The 27,138-nt window shown below is 40.5% G+C and overlaps 1 protein-coding gene and 1 pseudogene across 3 annotated transcripts in view; one reads left to right on the top strand and one right to left on the bottom strand.

The window, feature by feature from the left end:
- Positions 1-25,340, bottom strand: part of TMEM144 (transmembrane protein 144) — a 46,219-nt gene extending 20,879 nt beyond the window's left edge. The window contains exons 1-7 of one of the 3 annotated variants that reach the window (XM_061142254.1): positions 25,154-25,340; positions 23,820-23,906; positions 16,128-16,299; positions 13,466-13,588; positions 10,852-10,951; positions 8,589-8,669; positions 1,443-1,524 (exon numbers count right to left, since the gene is read on the bottom strand). In XM_061142254.1, the coding sequence (XP_060998237.1) occupies positions 1,443-1,524; positions 8,589-8,669; positions 10,852-10,951; positions 13,466-13,588; positions 16,128-16,236 (495 nt within the window). In that variant the 5' untranslated portion in view covers positions 16,237-16,299; positions 23,820-23,906; positions 25,154-25,340. The remainder of the gene's footprint in view (positions 1-1,442; positions 1,525-8,588; positions 8,670-10,851; positions 10,952-13,465; positions 13,589-16,127; positions 16,300-23,819; positions 23,907-25,153) is intronic. The other 2 variants (XM_061142255.1, XM_061142253.1) reach the window with 2 other exon arrangements.
- LOC133057934 (ubiquitin-ribosomal protein eS31 fusion protein-like) lies at positions 1,825-3,947 on the top strand (annotated as a pseudogene).
- Positions 25,341-27,138: the final 1,798 nt, after the last annotated feature.

Genomic DNA, 27,138 nt, shown 5'->3' with positions numbered 1-27,138 from the left:
CATGGCATCCAGTCCCATCACTTCATGGGAAATAGATGGGGAAACAGTGGCTGATTTTATTTTTCTGGGCTCCAAAATCACTGCAGATGGTGATTGTAGCCATGAAATTAAAAGACGCTTACTCCTTGGAAGGAAAGTTATGACCAACCTAGACAGCATATTAAAAAGCAGAGACATTACTTTGCCAACAAAGGTCCGTCTAGTCAAGGCTATGGTTTTTCCAGTGGTTATGTATGGATGTGAGAGTTGGACTGTGAAGAAAGCTGAGTGCTGAAGAATTGATGCTTTTGAACTGTGGTGTTGGAGAAGACTCTTGAGAGTCCCTTGGACTGCAAGGAGATCCAACCAGTCCATCCTCAAGGAGATCAGTCCTGGGTGTTCATTGGAAAGACTGATGTTGAAGCTGAAACTCCAATACTTTGGCCACCTGATGCAAAGAGCTGACTCATTTGAAAAGACCCTGATGCTGGGAAAGATTGAGGGCAGGAGGAGAAGGGGACGACAGAGGATGAGTTGTTTGGATGGCATCACCGACTGAATGGACATGGGTTTGGGTGGACTCCGGGAGTTGGTGATGGACAGGGAGGCCTGGCGTGCTGCAGTTCATGGGGGTCGCAAAAAGTCGGACACGACTGAGCGACTGAACTGAACTGAAGGAGTAGAGGCTGTGCCTTCCAGGGGGGGCACACAGTGAGGGTGGGATGCAGGATTGAGGCCAGCTTGCTACCACTGGACCCTGGCAGGTGGACAAGATACGTGACATAGGAGGACGGGAGTCTGTGCTCATGGCCACAAGGGTTTGCCCTGAAATCGCTTCTGTAACATGGAGCCGCTGGTACTGGTGTGGTGTGGGCTGTCTTGTAAAGGTTGTCCCTGCTTAATCTAGTTTGCTATGTTCAGACTCACTTAGCTTCTTTAAGGTCAAAATAGAGATTCCTTACCTAGTTACCATCTTCACCTTTGAGTGGAGGAGATATGGCAGAAAAATGAGAAGAAAACCAAGTCTAATTCCTACATTCATATGACCTGATTTACCTTTTCATGAACTTCCTCTGATCGGTTCCCTGCTACCCTCCCTGGGGTTATTAAAACCTCCTCCCTCCTTCTTTCTAAGTACTTTTCATACTCCTCTGTAGTATTTAGAATTCCTGTACTGCAACAACCTTAAGTTATTCCAAAATACGGGCTTGTACGAACCTCTCCTACTAGGGATCTACCATTAATAAAAATAACTAGACCTCTGTGCTTGTTGAGAAATTTTACTGTGGAAATATGGACTAACTGCTACATAAACCTACCCAGGATAAATATGCTAAGATATTTCAGATATCCTTGATTTAACAACATACCCTACCAGCCTCTCATCTGAGTTCAAATCCATGCAATTTCCTTTTATTCTAATTTCATGTTTCAGATCAAGTTGGTTCTCATTCTGTACTCACATGCTCTGATATCAGTGGTGTGGTGTCCACAGAATATGTGTTATTTGGTATTTCACTTTTGATGAACAAAAATATGAAAGCACTGTAAAGAAAATAAATTTTAGTGACATTTATCATAACCCTGGTTCACATTAAGATGCCTGAATTTTAAGGGAAAACAGAGCTAAAATGAAGACCTAATGGTATTAATTCCAAACTGCCTTTGCAGGGATCCTGCCATTTCTCCAGCACTGACATTCTCTTTGATGTCTCTCCTCAACCTTAATTTCCTTCTTTTTAATCCTGCTTAGTCATGGAATCGCATGGTAAGAAAAATACAAATGAAAACTACATTGAAATATATTTCTCGCCTATTCTATTGACAAAACCCCAAAAGTTTAACATGCTTGAAAACCTGGAGGAGGAAAGCACCATTGATATGAGTGCAGACTGTGTGACCCCCATGGAGGAGACTCTGGGGCCACGTGCCAAGGGAACAGGTGTGTCCAGTCCTGCCCTAACCAATCCTGCTCCAGGCCCTATAACACAGGGACAGCCACACTCAGGTGAGCTGATCTTCATGGGCATGTGATGGAATACAACACAGCCATAAAAAAGGAATGAGGATACCCTCGATATTCTGATATGGAAAGACCTTCAGACTGTATTTTAAGAGATAAAAACACACATGTAAGCCGAATGGTTTTTTTTTTTTTTTTGCCCTTGAACCTCTCTCTCCTAATTTACTAACTATTCATGTCCAGCATCTTTGTAATAAATACCTCACTGAGCTTGACTTTTAAGCTATGCAGAAATGTTAAAATGTACTAAAGTATTTAATTAACTGAAGGAAAGTTACAACTCTAGTATCCTTTTGATATTTCTTTTTTTTAAAACATTTGCATGGCTCAAAAGTGAAAGCAATATAAGAAGTTTTCAAAGCACACAAGATACTGAAATAGTATAGATAGCTGGGTGCAGACAGAGCACCCAGATATGCTATCCTTTGCATAAAAATTAAATATGTCTAGTGGCTTCCTTACTTCAGTCTCTTGTCTGCTTTATACACTTAACTGGCTCCATACTCCATCCCATAGGAGATCTAAGTTTCCTTTTGAATTTTTAAGAATGTATTTATTTATCTTTGGCTGTGCTGGGCCTCTGTTGTGTGTGGGCTTTCTCTAGTTGTGGCTAGTGAGAGATACTCTTGCTAGTTGTGCTGCGTGGGTGTCTCATCGTGGTGGCTTCTCTTGTTCAGAGCACAGGCTCTAGCTACGTGGGCTTCAGTAGTTGTGGCGCACAGGCTTATTTGCCCTGTGGCATGTAGGATCTTCCCAGACCAGAGATGGAATCGTGTCCCTTGCACTGGCGCAAGCAGATTCTTAACCAATGAACCGCCTGGGAAGTCCTCCTTGCATTGCTCTCACTTCATGCCACACCCAACCTTCCTGAACATAACTCCCCCGTGGCCTTCTCTCTCTGACCAGTCCCTGCTCCAAGCTTCATGTCTTGCTTGCCAGGCCTCCTTAGCTGAGCATACCATATTCTCACCTCTTATCCAAACGACAGAAGAGGTGACTACTGACTGTGAGAGGGGAGCTCTCCCCAGGCCAATCCTCCCCAAATCCTCCTCTTTTCTGAATTCCTGCAACACTGAGAACCATCATCACACAATCCAGACCATTTCCCATGCAATCTTTTTTCTCTAAAGATGTTCCAATTCAATAGAAAATTGAATAGCAACCACATTTTCTATCTCTTTCAGGGTCCTCAAAGTACTTGAATGAATTGTACTCAGTTTAACTGAATGCATAAAATCTGATTATATGTGTCTATCTTAATTGTTAAATATGTAAACTGTGTGTGCTCATTTATACGTTCATTCACAAAGCTAATATTAGGCACTACCTTTGCATTTTCTCCTCAAAATTACCATGAAAACTTTCTACTTTGTATAGACCAGTCTGTTTTCTAATAACAGCAGAGAATGACATGTTAGAAATACTTGATGGAGCTTCGGATCTGCCATCTGCGGAGGAACCGCCGCCAAGGTGCAGATTTTCGTGACGACTCTGACGGGGAAGACCATCACTCTCGAGGTCAAGCCCTTGGATAGCATAGAAAATGTAAAGGCCAAGATCCAGGATAAGGAAGGAATTCCTCCTGACCAGCAAAGACTGATCTTTGCTGGCAAGCAACTGGAAGATAGATGGATGTACTTTGTCTGACTACAACATTCAAAAGGAGTCCACTCTTCATCTTGTGTTGAGACTTCGTGCTGGCGCTAAGAAAAGGAAGAAGAAGTCTCACACCATGCCCAAGAAGAACAAGCATAAGAGAAAGAAGGTTAAGATGGCTGTCCTGAAATAACATAAGCTGGATGAGAATGGCAAAATCAGTCGCCTTCGCTGGGAGTGTCCCTCAGATGAATCTGGTGCTGGAGTTTTTATGGCCAGTCATTTCGACAGACATTATTATGGTAAATGTTGTCTGATCTATTGTTTCAACAAACCAGAAGACAAGTAATTGTACATTGGTTAATAAAGATATGAGCTAACATTACAAAAAAAAAAATACTTGAAGGATCCAGAGAAAAGTCCTTGAACGCTTCTTCAAACACCTCTATGACTTTTCAACAAATCAGTTAACCTCTCTGACCTTCAACTGTTTTCATCTAAAAAATGGGGAGAGACCCACTTTACAGAGCTATGATGAGCAACTGTCCTCCAATAATTATGTTTTGGTCTATACTTCTCAATAGTGTACAATTATAATCTTTGACAATTAAAAACAATTCAAAAAAATGTTCACAAAATTCTCAAGGTACTTTTTGGCACATGATAAAAGCTCAAACTATGTTATTCAGTTGAGAACCTTAACTATAAGCTGGATGGAAGAGAAGGGTGCTGAGCATATGAAAGGAGTCAAGACTGAGTCAGTCATCTGAGCCTGTGTGACTAGACACAAAATGGCTAAGTCAGAAAGAAGAATCCCAGCTAAGTTAGGTCAAGAGAGGATGTGGCACTAAGTCAGGGCAAGGTAACGAGATGCATCATATATGTCAATATATTAATATGAACATAAAGGTAAATAGATCACATGGTCTAGGCTACAGATGCAAAGAACTTGGTATGGTTTATCAAACACAAAGTTCCATGAGAAAGTCTAGAAATCTTGTCAAAAGCATGGGAAATAAAAAAAGAAAAAAATAATCAATATTTATAGGCAAGGATGCTTCTTTACATTTTCAACCTTTCCAATCTCCCTAGATCTGCAACCCTACACATCTTACTATTTGGAAAACTCACATGTGTGTGTGTTTACACTGACAACTGATTTCAACAAGCATTTATTCTTGAGTCAAACACTGTCTGATAGTGATGGTGGGGGAGATGGTGCACAAAGAGCAGACTTTGTCCTTCAGGATCCCACGGTTTAAGCATAAAGACAGTTGTGTGAATAATACAAAACAGACCTGGAGGATGTGTATAACATCAATAGAGGAAGTGCAAAATACAGTAGGAAATTAGGAAGAAGAAAATGAAGAAAACATCATCAGATGGGAAATCTTACCTGAAATTTCAGGGTGGTGAACGAAGCAGAGGAAAGGGCTTGTGAGGCTGAGGGAAGTGCCAGGTATGCTGTGATAAGTAATCCCAGGTCAATGAGTTGACAACACAGGGGAAACTGTGCTAGGAAGAAGCACTGGATCTCTAACTACGGAGGACATGCCAGACTAAGGAGACAGATTTATTCTGAATCCAGTGGGGAGCCTTCAGAGGTTCTTAAATAGAAGAGTGATGTCCTAATTTGAGAGCGGATACACGCAAGCCATTCTGACAAGGGAAAGAACAGAACTAGGGAAATGAGATGCGAGATTTGTACAACTGTATACAGGTGAGTAGATAGAAAGGGGCCAAGGGAAAGGAGGGGAGGAACTTGTGAAACATTCAAAGAGAATTTTACAGAATTAGATGGGGGGGTTATAAAGGAAACAAAATAAGAAGCCTGAGTTTCTGAATTTGAATGACTGTGACTAATATCTTCCATGCAGAGAAGAAACGCAGGAAGAGAAATCAGTTTTAAGGGAAGGCTGAAGTAAGAAAAGTATTTATTTTTTTAAAATAGATGGTACTTTTTAAATTAATTTATTTATTTGGACATACATCATGTGGGAATCTTAGTTCCCTGACCAGGGATCAAACCTGTGCACCTTGCATTGGAAGCACAGAGTGTTAACCACTGGACCACCAGTGAAGCCCTAAGAAAGGTAATTCTGATTGAAAATGTTGAAGGCAAAGAGAAAGGAACCAACAGCCCAGGGTTTGCACAGTCCTGGCCTTGTTTCTGACCTGGCAGGGTCCCCTTCCACAGGTAACCCCACCTGAAATGGAATAGGAGGTGCCCGGAGAGCATCTACCTCAAGATGACTAGCCTGGTCCACAGTTCCATGTAGGGACCGTGGCTCTGAAGAAAGGTAACGGCTAGAGTCCAAGACCTGGGTTTCCTCACAGCACCATTCTCCAAGGAAAAAAAGTTAACAAAGTTAAGAGTGGAGACAGATTCAAGGATAATCCAGAGCCTGCTTTTAACTGAAAAGGAAATCTGTCTTTTTATGAATTCTGACTCCTGGGTCTTCACTAAAGCATGTCTAAGAGAGGGTCTTGAACTTTGTTTCTTGCTATCAGTCCCACTTCTATCCTGAACCATGGAGCCCAGAAGACTGAAAACTATGTTTTCCCAAACTGTGCTTCATTTTGGCTTTGCCAGCAGGAGACACACAAATAAGGCAAAAGTAGGGAGGCGCTATATTGCTTTGGTGGGGGCTCCAGAGGCGGTGGTAGCTCAGGGCGGGGGAGTCTGTGCCCACAGCGCCAGCAGGAACAGGGGCTCTGGGGCTTCTGGTGAGACCACTTTCCTCCCTTTGATCCTCTGGCCCTTGTAACACTTCTGCCAACAATTCCCTGGGTTAAATCCTCTGCTGCTTAGGATGCCTGAAGTGGTCCTGAATGTGGAAAGTGACTTATAATAGATATCATGTAGGAAAAACGGAATGCTAGACATGACCTAAGCAACCTGTTAAACATCATGGTCAGGAGGACTAAGGCAATCACTGCAATTTTAAAAAGAAAAGCAACATCCTAAACTGAGATGACCACATGCCAAGTTTCCTTATACTGACCATGAGACTCCAAGGTATTTCCATGAATTCCACTCAGAACAAACTAATTTATAAATTTCTCTTAGGAAAGCATCAAAAATTTTAATAAACAGAACCTTTAATTAAACAGAGGGAAAGGAAATTTCTCACACCCTGTGAGGATGGTAGAGCCAAGAGAAAGAAAAAGGCACCTCTTCCTTCCGGGCCAGGACTCAGTCAGGGAAAATCCATGCAATCCTTGTTTACTGTAGCCTTCCCAGCTTCCTTCTCCTCTCCCCTCTGTTGAGTTCTCCTCCCCTTGCTATGGGAGACTGGCGCTGGCTCGTCATGGCTGCAGACCCCGAATGGCAATTCTCTGTTGATCCCGAATAAACCCATTTTTTTGCTGGGGACCATCTGGCTGTGTGGTCTTTATTTCAGGTCAACAAAAGAGAGCCAGGATGCACCACAGGCAAGAGACCATTGCATCTCCCTGCCTCAGATCAAGCTCCGGGCCAAACTGGGAGACTCCCCAGGCACTCTGACTAGCTGACTGCAGGGATGGACACCAGAGGTCCAAAGAGGAAAGAGTGACTAAGCATGGAACAGCTACTAACAAAAGAATGACTAGTGTAATTAAAATTACCTAACATATAGAGTATTAGCTACGTGCCTAACATATTTTATTTCATTTAATGCTCAAAATGTCATATAAGGCTGGTGCAATTATTATCCACACTTTATCCCCAGATAAAGAAATCAAGATTTAGAGAAATTAAGGTCACACAGGTGGAAGTGGTAAATCATGAATAACGTCATTTCAAAGAATGTACACTTTCTAAAGGAAGTAGGAATATGGAAAAAAAAAAAAAAGAAAAACAATGTCTGATGGACTGGGTAAATTGGTCTTAAGTTACCATTAAGTCAAGATAAAGGCATGCCACATTCCAATTCTAGGGAGTAAAGAAATGGTTTTTGAGAGAGCTATTCAAAGCTCGAATGCTATGTGAATTGTACAAAATGCACAAAATTGCCTCTAACCAAAAATGTCAAGAATATGCTATTGTAGAATAATCTATGTTATTTCCTCTCTGACTGGCCTGGAACCACTCTTGAAGGCAACATTTCAATGACAAAGAGATTGTTCCTGAATGTGACTGGGGAAAAATCATCACCAGAGGAGGAAGAGAAATATAGCGTTCTTTCCCTGAAGAATAAAAAAGTACTAAAAGCTTCGCAGGCAGTGTTATCCATTATGTGAGGTGCTGACAGGAAATATAGATGGGAGTCCAGAGAGGAGAAGGGAGTGAATCAAAGGTGACCTAATTCAGCGATGATTTTATGAACTGAACGCTGCCGTGCAGAGATTCAGAGTCACTTTGACCCTCGTTCATACAGTGACTATAACTAGACATCCCCAGAGAGGTAGTCACATGAGTGTGTGATGTCACAGGTGAGTGTGCTTATCTGAGCAGGCTAGGAGACGGGAGTGAGGCCACAGGAAAGTGGAACCTGAGTGCAAAGAGTCTCTAAGAAATAAGAAGAGAGAGCCAGTAGCTATTTCAGACCAACAGGAAGCCAGCACAATGCTGATTCATATAGGCTTTTCTAGTTTGCAAAATACTGGGTTGGCCTAAAAGTTCATTCGGGTTTTTCCATAAGGGCATACAGAAAAATTCAAATGAACTTTTTGGCCAACTCAATACTTTAACTGTCATTTGATCCTCATTTATGAGCCATGTTTTAGGACTTTCTGAATATTACAGATAAGGAAAGTGAGCTTGACAACAGCTGAACAGTTTCCCGGGGTCTCAGAGCTTTCGAACTGTGAAGCTGGGGCTCCGGACCCCAGAGCTGGCACTTTCTATCCTCTGAAGACATGGCTGTCAATGTAAATGAAGGGTCTGAGGAAAAAATCATGCTGATTGATGAGATGTGGATGTAAAACAATGTAAACACATCCGGATCTTTAAAAATGGTTCTCGATGTTGAAAAGAGAAATTAAATCATCATAAATGGCCACGTACCTTACTACAGACAGCCCAGCTCCAATATAATTGAGCAGCGGTTTTGCCACTTCTTCCGCATCCATTCCAAACCAGCCAAACCTGGAAATGGAGAAAGTCACATCAAAGTGGATGTTGCGCTGTTTGCAGAGACATGGATGGACCTAGAGACTTGTCATATGGAGTGAGGTAAGTCAGAAGGTAATCTATGATAAAATATCACATATTAATGCATATGTGGAATATAGAGAAACAATATAGATGAACTCATCTGCAAAGCAGAAATAGAGACACAGGTGTAAAGAACAAACATACAGACACAAAGGGGTGGAAGCGGGGTGAGATGAATTAGGAGACTGGGACTGACATATACATAACTACTAGGTATAACATAGGTAACTAATGAAAACCTAGTATATATAGCACAGGGAACTCTACTCAATGCTTTATAATGATTTATATGGGAAAATGATCTAAAAAAAAGTGGATATATGTGTATGTGTAACTGATGCACTTTTCTGTAAAGTAGAAACTAACACGACATTATGAAACAACTATATTCCAGTAAAATAAATAAATAAATTGTCAAAAAGCAGATATTCTTGAATATGTGTTCATCACACTGTTTAAGGCTATGGACTCAAGGTCAGATCCCTGATTCAAACCCTAGATCCATCATTTACTAACTGTGACTTGGATAAGTTAACTACCTTTATTGTGTCTCAATTTCTCACATTTAAAATGGGGATAATTATACCTATACCTAATATACAGGTTTCTTATGAAGATTAAATGAGTCAGTATATGTAAAAGTACTTGTCTAAAAGAAAACTCCTTTTCACTTTAAGACTAAGAAATAAAGAAGAAAAAATAGGTTAAGTGGCTAACTGAATGCTGATAAGTTGACTGCAATTTTGTATAGTAATTGAAATAAACTTCAGTGACTATTTGGTTAAAGATCTCTACTCTTTGGCATCACTTTAAATTCTGTTTTTAATGCCTTGTTCTTGCAGTGACCATTACCAATAATCACTGTGAACCATCCAAGGGTGAGAAAAATGGAGGCAAGAAGGAAACAGCACTTGTAAAAGGCAGAGTGGGGGTGGAGAAAAGACAGGAAAGAATGTCTTGGAAGTTAGTTTGCTTCATTATAACTGAGGTTGCTGTAGTGCTTTGAGTAGGAAGAGGATCTGGAAAAGTAAGGTTAGAATAAAATCCTCCTTCTATTTATCATCCCAAACTCAACTGGAATGTTCATCTTAATGCTGACAGAGGGTGGTGCAGTCCAACAGGACTTCTCGAATGTTCCATGGCTGTCCCATGGTTGCACAGGGCAGCTTCTAACCAGATACAGTGATGGAGCACTTGACATGTGGCCAGTACCACTGAGGAACTGAGTGCTTAATTTTATCACAGTTTAATTAATTTAAATATACACAGCCACATGTTTTGTGGCAACCCCATGTGACAGCTCAACTCTAGAGCTGAGGGGTTGGCTAACTTTCCCATAAAGGGCCAGAGGGTAGATATTTTAGGCTTTGAGGATTAGACAGCCTCTGGCAGCTACTTACCCCTGCCTTTATGGGGTAAAAACAGGCATGCTGTAGACGCTCCTAAAATGGATGTGTTTGGCTGTGTTCCAACAATATTTTATTTACAAAGTGGAAGCTGGGCAATGATTTGCTTATCCTGGCTCAGACCCTACAGGGAAGAATATAGGCTCTAGAACTATCAGAACTGGGTTGAACTCGGTTCATTAGCTCTGTGACCTTCAACAAGTCACTCATCCTTTTGTGGGTCAGTTATCTTCTAAGACAGCACCTACCTCATTTATTTGTAGAAATAAGATTAGAATGATGATGTGTACAACAGGTGAAACAAAACTGTCACACGTAGAAAGGGAAAATAAATATCAATGCCCTTTCTCTCTCTCCCTCTTTCATTCTCTAAAGAAAATTATTTATCTTGATTGGCATGTTAGATCACTTCTTTAGAATTATTAAGGCAAATAATTCAAGGTAGCACATGTTATATGTATGTCTTACAAGAAGTGACCTTTGTGAGGGCAGGAATCCGTGTTTGCCTTACACAGAATGTGAGTGCAGAGAATCTGATTTGGATGGGGAGGGAGATGGGAGGGGGGATCAGGATGGGGAACACATGTAAATCCATGGCTGATTCATGTCAATGTATGGCAAAAACCACTACAATACTGTAAAGTAATTAGCCTCCAACTAATAAAAATAAATGAAAAAAAAAAAGAAAATACCCTGTTTTGTGTTACCTTGAGCTTGCCCATCCAGTTAAGGCATTAAATGATCCCCAGATTAAGATTCCAAGGCCCAAACCAATGGTTTTGATAATTGGGACAACAGCTATGTTACCTGTGGATGAAATATACAGAAGAAAGATGTTATTTTTCAATACAGAAAATCTATTTATAAATTAAATTAGCTTTAATTTCAGATGAAGCTTATGGGATTTGGACAAACTTAGTAAAGCTTAATTCCTCATTTTAAAAATAAAACAACCAATGTTTGGCATTAACCTCATGATTATGATTGCTAAAAAAGCCAGGCTTAGGGAAAAATCCTACAAAGAAAATGTTAAATTAGCTCTTTGCCTAACTGCACCAATGTTCTTCATCCTTAGTGTAGGTCTCCATTGTATGACTTTTTTACAGAAGTTGGTCAATGATAAAATTAATGGTGACCATCCTCTTAGACTGGAATTAGGACCAACCACTGGCAGATGTCCTTGGCTCAACATGGCCCCAGACTTTGCTCTGTCATGCTCATTTACTTGCCTTTTGGATTGCCCCACCCAATGCTTTGTACTCTTGAGGGTCATTCAGGACCAAATTCATGGTCTTTTTTTTTTTTTTTCCCCAGTTCCTGACCTGCTGTCTGACTTAGTCAATATCCTCTCGAAAGGTTTTCTCTCTTGGATTCCAAGATGCCTTCATCATCAGATTCCCTCCTGTTTCTCTCTTCCTTTGGCTGTTCTTTCTCATCATACCATCTGGATTTAGGTGCTTTCTAAAAATTATCCCTAAAATACACTCCTTCTCTTGCAATATTCTTTGGGCACTTGACTTAGTTTCATGATTTCAGCTATCAGCTAGAGACACATGCTTCCAGCACTAGCCTGGGCCGTCTCCAGAGCTTTAGTGCCAATAAGAGATTACCAACCAGATGTCCCTTATTGTGGGAATATTAGGAACTTTAAACTAAAAATGTCCCAAGCTGAAGTCATCATTTTCCCTTTCATCCATGTTCTTTTCCCTTTTCTCCTCATCTGCGTCAATGACACTGTCACTCTCCTAATCACCTGCAATAAAATCCCTACATCACCATGAACTCTTCCCCTTCCTCTACTCCCCATATCCAGTTAGCTACTGTGCCCTACACTGTGAGATGGTTAGATAGCATCACTGCATCAATGAACATGAATCTGAGCAAACTCTGGGAGATAGTGGAGGGCAGAGGAGCCTGGCGGGCTGCAGTTCACGGGGTCCCAAAGAGTCAGACACAACTTAGCAACCGAAGAACAATACTGTGACCTACGTCATCCCAGTCTACAGCAGTTCTCAAACTAAACTCTTCCCAAGAACTCCTTGGACCATAAGAAGGCTGAGTGCCGAAGGACTGATGCTTTTGAACTGTGGTAGTGGAGAAGACCCGTGACAGTTCCCTGGACTGCAAGATCAAACCCGTCCATCCTAAAGGAAATCAATCCTGAATAGTCACTGGAAGGACTGATGCTGAAGCTCCAATACTTTGGCCAGCTGATGCTAAGAGCTGACTCATTAGAAAAGACCCTGATGCTGGGAAAGATTGAAGGCAGGAGAAGAAGGGGACAACGGGGGACGAGATGGTTGGATGACATCACCAACTCAATGGACGTGAGTTTGAGCAAACTCCAGGAGATGGTGAAGGACAAGGAAGCTTGGCGTGCTGCAGATGGGGTCGCAAAGAGGCAGACACAGCTGAACGACTAAAGAACAACAACAAGCAACTCCTAGTGTGAACAGCTGTTTGAACATAAATACTGTGGTGGTTGTCAAGATCTGCAGGATGAATGATTGCTTTCTCTGTTCCCCTCTCCTATTCAAAATGATGATCACAATCGTACTAAAGCATACATGAGGTATAATAATTACAACTCGAGTGCAGATTTAACTCTTTTGTCCTCCAACTCATCATCTTCACTAAATGACTTAATTCTGTAGAGATTCAAATTAAGTAGTTGCCCAATAAATTTTTAACATGTAAACATCTATTTGCTTTTAATCAAATTACCTCTAGAAATCCTTGATTTTCTTTGTTAAAGAAAAGAAAACTCTCCTGGGTTATATGTTTATATTAATAGAAGAAAAATATTCCTGATAGGCCAAGCAAAGGCATAAGCTCTAGCTATAAAATTTCAGGCAATAGTGATAAGGCAACAGAAGGAAGATTTTTGTTTGTTTTTGTTCTTGTGCCAGTGCTTTTGAAATGATACTGTGTGTGTGTGTTTGTCTACTTCTAAGGACAAGTCCTAAAAATGCTACTAGTAGAGATGATTATTTAATAAGTATTTTCTGATAAACATGCTAGAGAAAGGGCAGAGCACTTATGCTTGAACAAACAGCAAGTGAAACAATTTTCCTATAATAATTTTATACAAAGATATAAGTATAATAATTTTGCTATAATAATTTTCTTGCAGGAACAAGAAAGAAATCATTAAAAGGAAAGAGTTAGGAAAAATATCTGAGTCAAAAATATGAACCAAAAATATTTATGGAGCATATAAATGAAAGAAACAAAATCACTAGTTTCTAGTATCTATTGCCATTTCCTTCTATTATGATCATAGTATCAAATGATTAAAGGATAAGTTATATCATACATTACCTGTTGCCCAAATGCAGCCACCAACCATTGCAAAAGGCCAAAATTTAGGGCAATGTAGTATCAGATTTACCACCAAGGCAACCAACCATATAGCAGCACAGAGTACCCACTGGAGAAACATTCCTAGAAATAAAAAAATCAGTGTCAGGGGTTCAACCTGATATAAGAAAATTGGTGCTTAGGAATATCAATGAGATGTTTTAATAACAGTCACAATTTATTGAATGCCTATATTCCAGATGCTTTACACCTCTATTATAACACCTGTAACTACTATGCATCATAATTAACCCTAGTTCAAAGACAGAGAAAACAAATCTGAGATGAAGCAACTTGTCCAAATAGCTAACAGTTTGTAAAATTAGAATTCGAACTTACTTGGCTCCAAAGCTTGCTCTATATTGTGCATTCCTGCTTAACAGGGATCAAGAATTTTCTGCCAAAGAGTAAGGGCAAGACCAAGTCAATATATTTTTATTCAGATGTCATACTTGGTGCCATTCCTAACCAAACAGAATGGCATTAAGAATTTCAGAATAGTACAGTAGCAATTTGAACCTTTGGAGATCATATGAGTCACTCTGAGATAAACATAAAGCCCTTTATGGCCACGTGTGGGATCCATGCACTTGGAATTGAGTGTCTGTGATGAGGCAGACATTCCAGACCTGAGAATCAGCCTTTCTACATCAGGGCTACTCCCCTTCCTATGCTCTTGGCTGCCATCTGCCACCTCCTGGAAGGTCATGTGGTGATATAGGGTGTATCTGTATCTTTCTGAGGCTCAGAAAGAAGGTTCAGGGATTCAAAAGATACAGAAAACATCAACATTGCAAGAAGTACTAAGGTTGTTAAAACTCAACGTATTTATAGCACTTTAGACTCTATCGGAAGATTTTTGCTTATTTCTACTCAATCATGGTGGAGGAGAGAAAAACATCTGTTAACCTCTAAAATTAGGAACACAGAGATGAAAGGGAACTTCATTTTACAAGCCCTTCATTTTACAAATGAGAAACAGAACAAACAAGCTGATCAGGCTTCCCGGGATCACACGGTTCTTGTAAAACCCCGAAAGCCAGGTCCTCTACCCTTTGGCAGCTTTTTTGTTCTTCTTCTAGTACTTGTCATTCCTGTTTTGACTCCAATGGGAAAAAGAAGAAAGGCTATGGAAGGAAAGGATCTGCAACTCTATTGTCCAGGTAGTATAAAGACATAAGAAATTGGGGGTGATAACACAACGCTTCTCACCAGACTTTCACCATAACATCCCCGATTCCTTTCCCTGGCTTTAATAGGAAAAGCAAGTGGATAGAAACAACTATTACTTCTCTTTCCTTGAATTCACATTATACTCAATTCTATGATAATGTGACATTGTATGTTTCAAAAATCACTGCACTAGGTAAAAAAATGTGATAAAACCCACAGAGCTCATGGGGGAAATGGGGCTGAGGACACAACACTAGAAAACTTCATTAAAAAAAAAGGTATTGGTTCAGTGCTAAAGAATCTGCCTGCCAATGTAAGAGACACAGGTTTGATCCCCAGTCCAGGAAGACTCCACATGCTTGGGAGCAGTTTAGCCAGCGTTCCACTACTATTGAGACTGTGCTCTAGAGCCCAAGAGCTGCAATGACTGAAGCCTGCACACCCTGGAACCTGCACTCCACAAAAGGAGAACACTGCAATGAGAAGCACTCACACTGCAGCAAGGAGTAGCCCCCGCCGGCTGCAACTATAGAAAAACCCGCCCAGCAGCAAGGACCCAGGACTGTCAAAAATAAACAGATAAAATTATTTTTTTAACAAGCAAGCCTAATAAAACATGGTAGTACAGCTTTATACTGGTTAAGTGGTTAAGAAATTCACAAATTCTGTAATAAAAATGGCACTTTACCTTGTAAAAGACATGAAGTTTACTTAAGCAAATGAGTGTCAAAAGTGTTGCAACCCATGAATTATTGCAAAGGTTGGGAGGGTTTGAACACCAGATGTGCATGGGTGTGGTGGTTTGAGGCAGAGGGTGTGAGCACATTTTGTGCATTACTATGCACCTTTATCCACCTGGGTACAGTTTTCTGTGTTCATGTAAGGTTTGTCCAAGTCAAAATTGTGTATGAGCAAGCACAAAATTTGTGTTATAAGCAAATTGCTTCCTTTTGTATCATTTGTGTTGGAAATTCGTGTTTTAAAAAGCAAGTATTATTACAGAACTGACCTCTTTTGTAAACACAGCTTTTGTTGCTGAACTTGTTCAGCTCCTCTGTCCACTGGATTCTCCAGGCGAGAATACTGCAGTGGGTTGCTATTTCCTTCTCCAGTGTATTTTCTCGGACCAGGGGTTGAACCCATGTCTCCTGCCTTGGCAGGCAGATTCTTTACCACTGAGCCACTAGGGAAGCCCATAAACATAGCAGATATGGCTAAAAAGCTTCCTTCATCCTAGCTTTACCATGAAACAGAATATTGAGGTTATCCTATACTGACTAGCACTTTGATAACCTGGCATGGGCATTATCAACTTCTTGTTTTAAGCTCTATTCATTTGGCATCTGGCACAGCAAAATTCATTTTTACAATCATCATTTAAAGAAGACTGAAACAGTGAACTTTACATTTAAAATTAATTTAAGGTTAACAATGAAGAAAACATAATTACCATCGCCAGTCTCATATTTTTTAAGTGGTACAAAGTTTGAGCCGAATAAAACGATGGCTACAATAGAAGCGATGAAACCAGTGGTGAGGTCTGTTCCATTACTGCTCATGGCTCTGGTGCTGCCCAAGAACAAGCTGATTCACTTTTGATTTGATGTTCTTTTCAAGAGCTTCTGAAATAAAAGAAATCAAAATGAAACAATTAAGAAGCTGTCAATCTGTGAGCAAATTATGATCAATACATGATATTTATTAAGTTTTTCAAAAGTATGGTACGATTCCTTCATCTAGATTAAAAACTAATTCCATGTTAATTCATTTTCTTCATTTATTTTGCCAACAAATATTTTTTGACTACTGACCTAAATAAAATCAAACAAAAAAAACAAGCAAACTTTGTCTTTAGAGTTTGAAAAACCTAACTTCTTCCAAGATCTGGCTACAATTTGTATGATATTTTAGAGAAATTCGCCTGTGTGGGTAGACTGGTATAATGAAGATTTGTGGACCAAAATTCTATTCATTTCAATTGGGGCTTGCGACAATTATGTGTGAGCACATGTGAAGACTGAGAACTATCAGTACCTTCTGAGCACAAGCTCTTCTGCTATTTGAAACACAAGCTTAAGGGCATATTTAAGTTGTATTGTTGCTACATACTCAGGATCCCCTAGAGGTAAAGTCATTTTTCTTCACCAGTAGCACCCTTTCAGTGTATAATAGTTCAAATAGTTTAGTTCATGAAACTATCTTTTATGACTTGGAAAAAAAAAAACTGAACAGAGAGAAGAATCTCCTACAGACCTCTTCAACAATCTCCTAAATCTCTTGAAAGTGGCCAACAAGGTGGAGTGGGAAGGCTCTGAACTCACCTCCTCCCATGGACACACCAAACTCACAATTATTTACAGAGAAACCATCAATGAAAGTGACCTGAATACTAGCAGAAACAATCTTCTACAACTAAAGAAATAAAGAAGGAACCCCAAGGGGATTTCCTGGTGGTCCAGTGGTTAAAACTCTGTGCTTCCACTGCAGGGGGCATGGGTTTGATCCTTGGTCAGGGAACTAAGATCCCACATACCATGAAGCGCAGCAAAAAAAAAAAAAAGAAGGAACCCCACAGGGATGGGAGGAATGGTGGAGACACAGTAGAGTTGAGACCCATACCTGTTTGTATGGTGACCAACAAAGAGTATGATAATAATAACTGTTGGGATTCTGCCAAGGTGAGGGGCCCAAGTTCCATACTGGGCTCCCTAGACTGGGGGTACTGCATGGGGAAGAGGGCCCCATGCTTTGAAGAGAACCCTTCTAGCTTTGAAGGCCAGAGAGACTTGCATTTGGAAACCCAGAGGGCTGCAGAAAACAGAGACTCTGCTCTTAAGAGGACACACACAAAATCTCACACGTTCCAAGATGCAGAGCAGAGGTTGTCATATGAAAGGAGCTCGGTCAGACCCCTTGCTAGTCTTAAAAAGTTGCCTGGTGGGGAAGGAGGCAACTAAGGCTCACTCTGGGGATGCAGATGTTGAAAACGGTCATTTTGGGGACCTCAGTCTGCCAGGAAGATGCTGGAAAGCACCATTTTGAAATCTTCCCACTAACCTGGCCTCACCCAAAGGCCTGCTGGCACCATTCCTGTGATGACCCATCCCAGGAACCAGCAAGGCAGGGACACAGCCTAACCTACTAGCAGACCAGTAGCAGCCATAGGTAGGCCCCTGCATAGTCCCCAGTACTCCCAGGACTTGACCCTGCCTACTGACACCAGCATTGGGACCACTAGGACCTGGCCCTGCCCATCGGCAAGTCCAGACTAGCTCCAGAACCTCCTGGCTTGTAGCTAGCTACCACAGGACCTGACTCAGCATTAGGGGGGTTCTAGAGCTAGTCCTAGCCCACCAGTAGAACACATGAAATTTTGCATTCATCTTTTAAAAGCAAAGTCTATTTCCACCAGTTCATAGCACTAGCTCCATGACCTCCTAGTGCACTTCAGTCAGCTGCATTAGGACCTCACCAACCAGCAGGTGGGCAGCAGCCCTGGGATGACCTGAGCCCCATAGCCAGCCATGCTGGGACTTGGCCCCTCCTACCAGTGGCCAGCAGTCTATGCACTAGGCAGGGCCAGGCAAGCAGCTGATCTGAGGGCCAACCACACCAAGCAATGTACCCACAGTAGTTGGCTCTAACGCAACAGAAGGGTTCATGCAGTCCATATAGCGGGTACCCCTAGTGCTCTGGTGATCAGAGATGAGTGTTATGCTGGGATGCATAGGATGTCTACTACATATGGCTACTTCTCCAAGATCAGAAAATATAGCCAACCTACCTAATATGGAGTAACAAAAACAAAGAACTGGAAAAATGAGGTGACAGAGGAATAGTTTCAAAATAAAAAAATAAGATAAAACTAAACAAGAAAAGCTAAGTGAAGTGAAGAAAGAAATTTACCCAATGAAGAGTTCAGGTAATGATCATAAAGACACTCAAGGAACTTAAGAATGGATGAAACAATAAGAATTTTAACAGTGAGCTAGAAAATATGAAGAAGCAAAGAGAGGTGAAGAATACAACTACTGATATAAAAAGTACACTGGAGAAAAATAACAGTTGACAATTAGATGATACACAGGAAGGGATCAGCTAACTGGAAGACAGCATAGTGGAAATCACCCAAGCTGAACAGAAAGAAAAAATTTAAAAAACTAAGATAGTTTAAGAGATCCTTGGGACAACATCAAGCATCTAACATTCACATGGGGCTCAGTCACTTCAGTTGTGTCTGACTCTTTGCAACATTATGGACTGTAGACCCCCAGGCTCCTCTGTCCATGGGATTCTCCAAGCAAGAATACTGGAGGGGGTTGCCATACCATCCTCTAGGGGATCTTCCTGACCCAGGGATCAAACCTGCATCTCTTATGTCTCCTGCATTGCAGGCAGATTCTTTACCTCTGAGCTACCAGAGAAGCCCAGCACTCACATTAACAAGTGCCAGAATGAGAAGAGAGAGAAAAAGGGAAGAAAAAGCTATTTGAAAAAATAATAGTTAAAATTTACAAACAGCTCATGTAGCTCAAAATGCAAAAAAATAAAAAATAAAAAAAAAACATCAAAAAATGGGCAGAAGACCTATTATATGATTCAGCAATCCTAGGCAGAGAAAAATGTGGTTCAAAAGTATACATGCACCACAATGTTCACCACAACACTACAAAAGTCAAGATATGGAAGCAACCATAAGTGAAAAAAGAAAAATGCCAAAATTCCTCAATAAAAAAAAAAAAATGAAAGGATAAAGAAGATATGATATGTATACACAGTGGAAGATTCAGTTCAGTTCAGTTGCTCAGTCATGTCTGACTCTTTGCAAGCCCATGAATCGCAGCACGCCAGGCCTCCCTGTCCATCACCAACTCCTGGAGTTTACTCAAACTCATGTCCATTGAGTCGGTGATGCCATCCAGCCATCTCATCCTCTGTCGTCCCCTTCTCCTCCTGCCCCCAATCCCTCCCAGCATCAGGGTCTTTTCCAATGAGTCAGTTCTTCGCATGAGGTGGCCAAAGTATTGGAGTTTCATCTTCAGCATTAGTCCTTCCAATGAATACCCAGGATTGATCTCTTTTAGGATGGACTGGTTGGATCTCCTTGCAGTCCAAGGGACTTGCAAGAGTCTTCCCCAACACCACAGTTCAAAAGTATCACTTCTTCCACGCTCAGCTTTCTTCACAGTCCAACTCTCACATCCATACATGACCACTGGAAAAACCATAGCCTTGACTAGACGGACCTTTGTTGGCAAAGTATTGTCTCTGCTTTTTAATATGCTATCTAGGTTGGTCATAACTTTCCTTCCAAGGAGTAAGCGTCTTTTAATTTCATGACTGCAATCACCATCTGCAGTGATTTTGGAGCCCCCAAAAATAAAGTCAGCTACTGTTTTCACTGTTTCCCCATCTGTTTCCCATGAAGTGATGGGATCAGATGCCATGATCTTAGTTTTCTGAATATCGAGCTTTAGGCCAACTTTTTCACTCTCCTCTTTCACTTTCATCAAGAGGCTCTTTAGTTCCTCTTCACTTTCATTACTCAACCATAAAAAGAATGAAATAATGCATTTGCAGTAACGTGGATGGACCTGGAGAGTACCATACTAAGTGAAGAAAGTCAGACAAAGACAAACATCATATGATATCACTTACATACTCAATCTAAAAAAACAAAAACCAGATACAAATGAACTTATTTACAAAAGAGAAAGAGACTCACAGACTTAGAGAACAAACTTATAGTTACCAAGGGAGGATGGTGAAAGAGGGGGAATAGTTAGGGAGTTTGAGATTGATAAGTACACACTGCTCTATTTAAAATAGATAATCGACAAGGGCCTAGTGTAAAAAAAAAAAATAAAGAATAATAGCAATAGCTGAAACTTTCTATAACCTTAGAAAAGAAACAGAAATCCAGATCCAGTAAACATCCCAAACAAGATCAAATCAGAGAGGTCCACACTAAGACACATTATAAACAAAACAGTAAAAATTAAAGATGGAGAATATTAAAAGCAGCAAGGAAAAAGCAACTAGTTACATACAAGAGAACTCCCATAATACTGTCAGCTAACTTTTCAGCAGGAACTTTGCAGGCCACAGGGAGTGGCATGATATATTTTGGTGATGAAACCAAGATGGCTTTATTCCAGGGATGCAAGGATATTTTAATATCTGCAAATCAATCAGTGTGATACACCATATTAACAAATTGAAGCATAAAAACCATATGATCATCTCAATAGATGCAGAAAAAGTTTTTGACAAAATTCAATATCCATTTATGATAAAAACTTTCATATTAAGAGTTAGTATAGGATAGAGAGGGAGCAAACCTTAACATAATAACAGCCATAGATGATGAACCTGGGGCTTCTCTGGTGGCTCAGTGTTAAAGATCTGCCTGCCAGTGCAAGAGACACAAGAGATGCGAGTTCGATCCCTGGGTCACAAAGATCCCCTGGAGAAGGAAATGGCAACCCACTCCAGTATTATTGCCTGGAAAAATCCATGGATAGAGAAGCCTGGCGGCACCTACACACACAGCTAGGTGGTGGTGTGTGCAGCGGGCATAACCTACAGCTAACCTCACTCAACGGTGGAAAGCTGAAATCATTTCCTCTAAGAATAGGAACAAGACAAAAGATGTCCACTCTCATCACTTTTATTGAATGCAGTATTGGAAGTCCCAGCCATGGCATTGTGGACAAAAAAAGAAATAAAAGGAATTCAAATTGGAAAGAAAGATGTAAAACTAAAAAAAAAAAAAAAGAAAGATGTAAAATTGTCACTGTTTGCAGATTACATATAATATTTATGCTGCTGCTGTTGCTGCTAAGTTGCATCAGTCGTTTCCAACTCTGTGCGACCCTATGGACAGCAGCCCACCAGGCTCCTCTGTCCAAGGGATACTCTAGGCAAGAATACTGGAGTGGGTTGCCATTTCCTTCTCTAAAAATGCATCAAAAATGTGAGAACTAGTATATGAATTCAGTAAAGTTGCAGGGTACAAAATTAAAATACAGAAATCTGTTGCGTTTCTGTACACTAGTAATGAACTATCAGAGAGAGAAATTAATTAAATAATCCTATTTACAATAGCATCAAAAAGAATAAAATCTCTGCGAATAAATCTAACCACAAAGGTAAAAGATCTGTACTTGGAAAACTATAAGACATTGATAAAATTGAAGATGACACAAATGGAAACATATACCATGCTCATGGATTAAAAGACTTAGTATTGTTAAAATGATCATACGACCTAGGGCAATCTACACATTTCATACAATTCCTGTCAAATCAGCATGGCATTTTTCACAGAAGTGGAACAAATAATTCTAAAATGTGTATGGAAACACAAAAGACCCCAAATAGCCAAAATGATCTTGAGAAAGAACAAAGTTTGCATTATTATGCTCCCTGATTTCATACCACTAAGCTACAGTAATCAAAACCATATGGTACTGGCACAAAGATCAATGGAACAGAATAGACAGCCAGAAATAAACCTACAAACATATAGTAAACTAATTTATGACAGAGGAGGCAAGAACATACAATGGGGAAAAGAAAACTTTTTTGATAAATGGTGTTGGGTAAACTGGACAGCTATGTGAAAAAGAAATATCAAATAACTGTGTTGTGTACCTGGAAATAATAACAGTGATATAGGTCAACTATACCTCTATTAAAAAAAAATTAGACACTGGGAGGAAATATGTCAAAATAGCAAAGACAGTTACCACTGGAGGGTGGGGATTATGAGTGAATTGTAAATTTTTACTTGATGCCTTTATGTGTTTCTAGTAGAACATATGGGCTTCCCTGGTGGCTGAGCTGGTAAAGAATCCACCTGCAATGCAGGAGGCCTGGGTTTGATCCCTGGGTTGGGAAGATCCCCTGGAGAAGGGAACGGCTACCCACTCCAGTATTCTGGCCTGGAGAATTCCATGGACTGTATGATCCATCGGGTCACAAAGAGTCGGACACAACTGGGCGGTATAGTAGAACATATATTGCTTATAAAATGAGAAACAAAACAATGTCATTAAGAATGAAAAAAATTAATCTCTTAAATCCCTTCAAGAGTGATGTTCGCGAAAAATACCTTCAGGACTATCTGAAAGTCCAAGGTCAGCAGTTATGTCCTGCACGATACTATAACCAGCCACTAGAATAAAGGGAAGCGGCTAACTAGCTGTCTGTGCAATCTGGTAGCTATGGGTCACATAAGGATAACTACATTTTCATTAAAATCAATTAAATTTAGCAAAAGAAAAAAATTCAATTCCTTAGTTAAATTAACTACATTTCAAGTGCTCAATGGCCACGTAGAGCCAGTAGCTATCACACTGTACAATGCAAAGTGTATGCAGAACATTCCTATCACTGCAGAAAGTTCTACTGGACAACACTCCTAAGCTTATTAAAAAGCTCTGGTTTACTATGAAGAAAAGGACTAAAACTCAAAGAGCCAAGAACTAGACATTTTTCATAAGATAATATCTGGAAAAGGTTACTGAACATAATTCACTTCTCTAGTTGTAAAAGCTACATGAGAAAAATACAACAGTCATTTTATCACAAGAGGTAACCAGAGTCATGCCACAATACCACTCTTAAATCATATTTGGCACACCTTTTGTTTCACTCACTTCTGTATAAAAATCCTCTGGAATGTAATTTAGAACAAGCCAGCTCTTTACCCCCCAAATTTATACTATAGTGATACCTTCCTATGAATATGTAATGAATAAAGCATTTTATACATCTAAAATCACATTTATTATTTTATTTTACAATAATAAACATTTACTTTCAAGGTGTTTCATTTTTTTTCATTGTCAAAGAACAATGCTCTTTGCAGAGAATATTATATATACAACTATCTACAATATATCTTCTTTAGTATTATTAAAGATAGTTTAACCCCAAACAGGGATAACTTCAATACTGATCAATAATTTTTAGTAAGAAAGCTATCTATTTGAAATTTTGTGTGCTTTCTTAAAAGGAAACAAAATGCCGGAAAGACAATATCCTCCATGAGAATGTAGTTGAGAAAGAGGTGCTGACATATTTAACACCGACACAGTAAAAAAAAAAACTTCAATAAAAATACTACAAATCTTACTGTTAGATGCAAATAAAGTTTCAGCCCTGTGGCTTCCATCAGTGGCTTACATGAGTTTTGTTCAAAGGTCAAGCTGGTGGATTGTTGCTAAAATATCAGAGAGGCAATAGGTCAGAGAAACAGGAGATATCCACAAAGGATATCACAAGACTAAGAACACATGAGTAGGCTCAGCTAAGAAAGCAATTTTGTTTCTATTTTAACTAAACTCAAGGAAGCGGAAAAAAGATCCTTGATAAGCACATTGCAAAGAGAATGCCCACCCTTAAAAAATAGCAAAGTGAGCAAAAAGATGGTTCTATTGAAGAATATTGACAGCCCCAAACCTCTCGGATTTCCCTGAAATAATAACCTGGTGTGCTAATCACAGTGGATACACTGCATTTTGACTGCTGGGTGAACATTAACCGGAGTTACTTAGTTAGTTATTACGGGCAGATGCAGACAAATGAAGTTTACTGCATGCGTCTCTGGTAATATTGCAGAAAGCACGTGATCTAATTTCATCGTGGGTTGGTAATGTTTACTATCTTTAAGGAAGAGTCTATTCTTTCTAAATCAATGAAATTTTTGTGGGAAAAAAAATACCACTCTAGCACATTACTCCCAGTTTTTGTTTTTTGTTTTTTTTGGTGCAAACCTATAGAGTTAACAAGGCTCAAACTTTTAATTATAATGTTTAATTTGATTTAAATAATTGAAAATATTTAAATTAACTTATACTCTCGACTAAAGTAGTTTTTAAATGGCTACCTACTGATATATTGTTAAACCATATTCATTTATTTTTGTTCTAGTACTTTTGATTCACTGAATAGTACTTCTTTAAATCTCTCGTGGTAATTTCAACTTTTTCCTCTAAATCTCTCCTAGCAACTGAAAGCTTTCCCTCTCATTCTCTCCTAACAATTTAAACGTCTATAGAGACCTTTTTTTGGCTGGTATTTGGTTGCGTTCTGATCAATTTTGCTTGCTCCACTTCACCTAAGATTTCGGTTTTAGTTTCATGTTAATTTCCTCAAATCTCCTGGCAGGCTGCGCCGGAGTCTTGGCGAACATTGGCAGTCTTCAATTTACTTACTCTGAGGCTTTTTTTTTTTTTTTTTTTTAATTTCAATCAGGAGCATGTTCTAAAAAATCATCAGACAGTCCCCTGCCCAGCTGCCCGGGTTTCCTTGAGTTGCTGTCCCCAGGCCGCTCGGTGCTCGGGGCTGGGCTGAAATCCGCGGGCGCTCCGCAGCGGCACAGCCGCCTCCCAGCGCAGATGCCGAGCCAGCGCCGCCTTACTCTTCCGGCGCCCAGCCAGCCTGGACTTCCTGCACGACCTTCCTTACCTGTTCACCTGCGGAAAGGGGTGGGCAGGGCTCCTGCACCCACGTTCCCAGGCTCGTCCGGGCTCCTTTCCTTCCCAGGAGGCAATGACCCGCACACCTGGCCGCAGAGGACGGAGAAGAACTTCACAAAGGAGATCCCGGACCTGCGGGGCGGCAGGTTGGGAAACACCTTCCCCCAGCTGCCGGGCAGTGCAGGTCACGTGACTTTGTTGTGCGGTCCACAGGCCCCTTGTCAATCAACCAGCAAACTAGAAAGGCTTTTGTGTATTTTAAAACGTGATTGTTTTAGGGAACTCAAAGTGTCACTCTCACTAAATCTCCCAGAGGATGGTATGATTGGTACTGTTAATGGATAAAAGGACAAGGCATTTCACAACTATTAGAGATTATCTAAAGCTGTGTTTTCTTTTTTACAGAATGTAAAAAAGACCCACCAATGTCACTAATATCTCTTGTAACATCACAAGATTTTACTTGACATCACCACCCTTTATAAAAAGCTCACAGACTTATTTATCTGTATATTTATTTGGTCTGCTTTGAGGAGCAGGTGAGAACAAATCTTCTAGACTCCAGGTTGGCTGCCCATCAGTCCTCTGGGGAGATTTTCTGTTTTGCTTCATTTTTCGAAAAGACTAATACTTGGGGGTTTTCCTGGTGGCTCAGTGGAGAGGAGTCCACCTGCCGATGCAGGGGACATGGGTTTGCTCCGTGGTGAGGGAAGATCCCACGTGCCATGGAGCAACTAAGTCTGTGCACTCCAACTACTGAACATGTGCTCTAGAGCCTGGGAGCTGCAGCTACTGAAGCCTGCCCCGCGCCTACAGCCTGCAGTCTGCAGCAAGAGAAACCACTACAAGAAGCCCCCGCTCACTGCAACTAGAGAAAAAGCCTGCACACAGCAGTAAAGACCCAGGGCAGCCAAATTAAAAAGAAAAACTAATATCTGGACCCCACTCCAGGCCAACTGAAATGTAATCTTTAGAAGTGTGATTGGGACATATTTGCTTCTAAAACTTCCTTCAGGTCAGTCTAATGTGAAGCCAGTATTGAGAATTCCATTCTAGACCGATAGTTGTGAAATTTTGTTCCTGGTAAGAATTATCCAGAGAATGGGTCACTAAGCACCTTAGTGACATCTTGATTTAGATTTTGAGAAACACGGCTCTAGTCCCCCACTGTCAGAGGTGCAGCCACAAGCTGAATTTAGCTATTTAAATTTAAATTAGGATAAAAAATTCAGTACAAGTAGCCACATGTGTGGAGAAGGAAATGGCAACCCACTCCAATATTCTTGCCTGGAGAATCCCAGGGATGGGGGAGCCTGGTGGCTTGCCATCTGTGGGGTTGCACAGAGTCGGACACAACTGAAGCGACTTAGCAGCAGCAGCAGCAGCCACATATGTGGATTACAGACCATTTCTATTCCTGCAGAAGGGTCTAGTGGACAGCACTGTCCTGGACTGTCTGTCCTGGGGATCAGCCGTGACTTGCGCAGAGTCTACCCTCGTGAAGATTCCAAAATAGCAAGGGACAGAGCTATGAACACACAGGTTCGGAAAGAGGAAGTTCAAGGAAGGCCTCTCTGAGGAAGTGACTTTGCAATGAGACAGTTCAACGGTTGGTAGTGGTTGTAGAGTTATAATGAGAAAGCCTAAGGACAGTTCAAAGACAAAGGAGACCCTGGAAGGAAGTCTTGTTTTAAATATCAATCACATTCATAAACTATCATTGTAATTAAGCAGATGGGAAAGTAAAGTGTCATCCCATTTAAAGGATTCAAGAAGCTAAGGCTTTCCACTTCAGGGAAAGAACAAATTTAACAGTTCAGAAAAACTGTGGAGAAATAAGTTCCCCTTTCCACATATCCATACTCACAGATACACACATATACAAACTCTCTCTCTCTTCCAAAAATACAGAGCCTGAATGCAACCTAGAATTGCTGTTTTTGTGATTACAAAAGACCTCAGTGAATGATCACA

Source organism: Dama dama, chromosome 5, assembly GCF_033118175.1.
Source record: "Dama dama isolate Ldn47 chromosome 5, ASM3311817v1, whole genome shotgun sequence".
NCBI classification, from domain to species: Eukaryota; Metazoa; Chordata; class Mammalia; order Artiodactyla; family Cervidae; genus Dama; species Dama dama.
The sequence above is the reverse complement of the archived record's forward strand: the minus strand, read 5'-3'. Positions and strand labels throughout refer to the sequence as shown.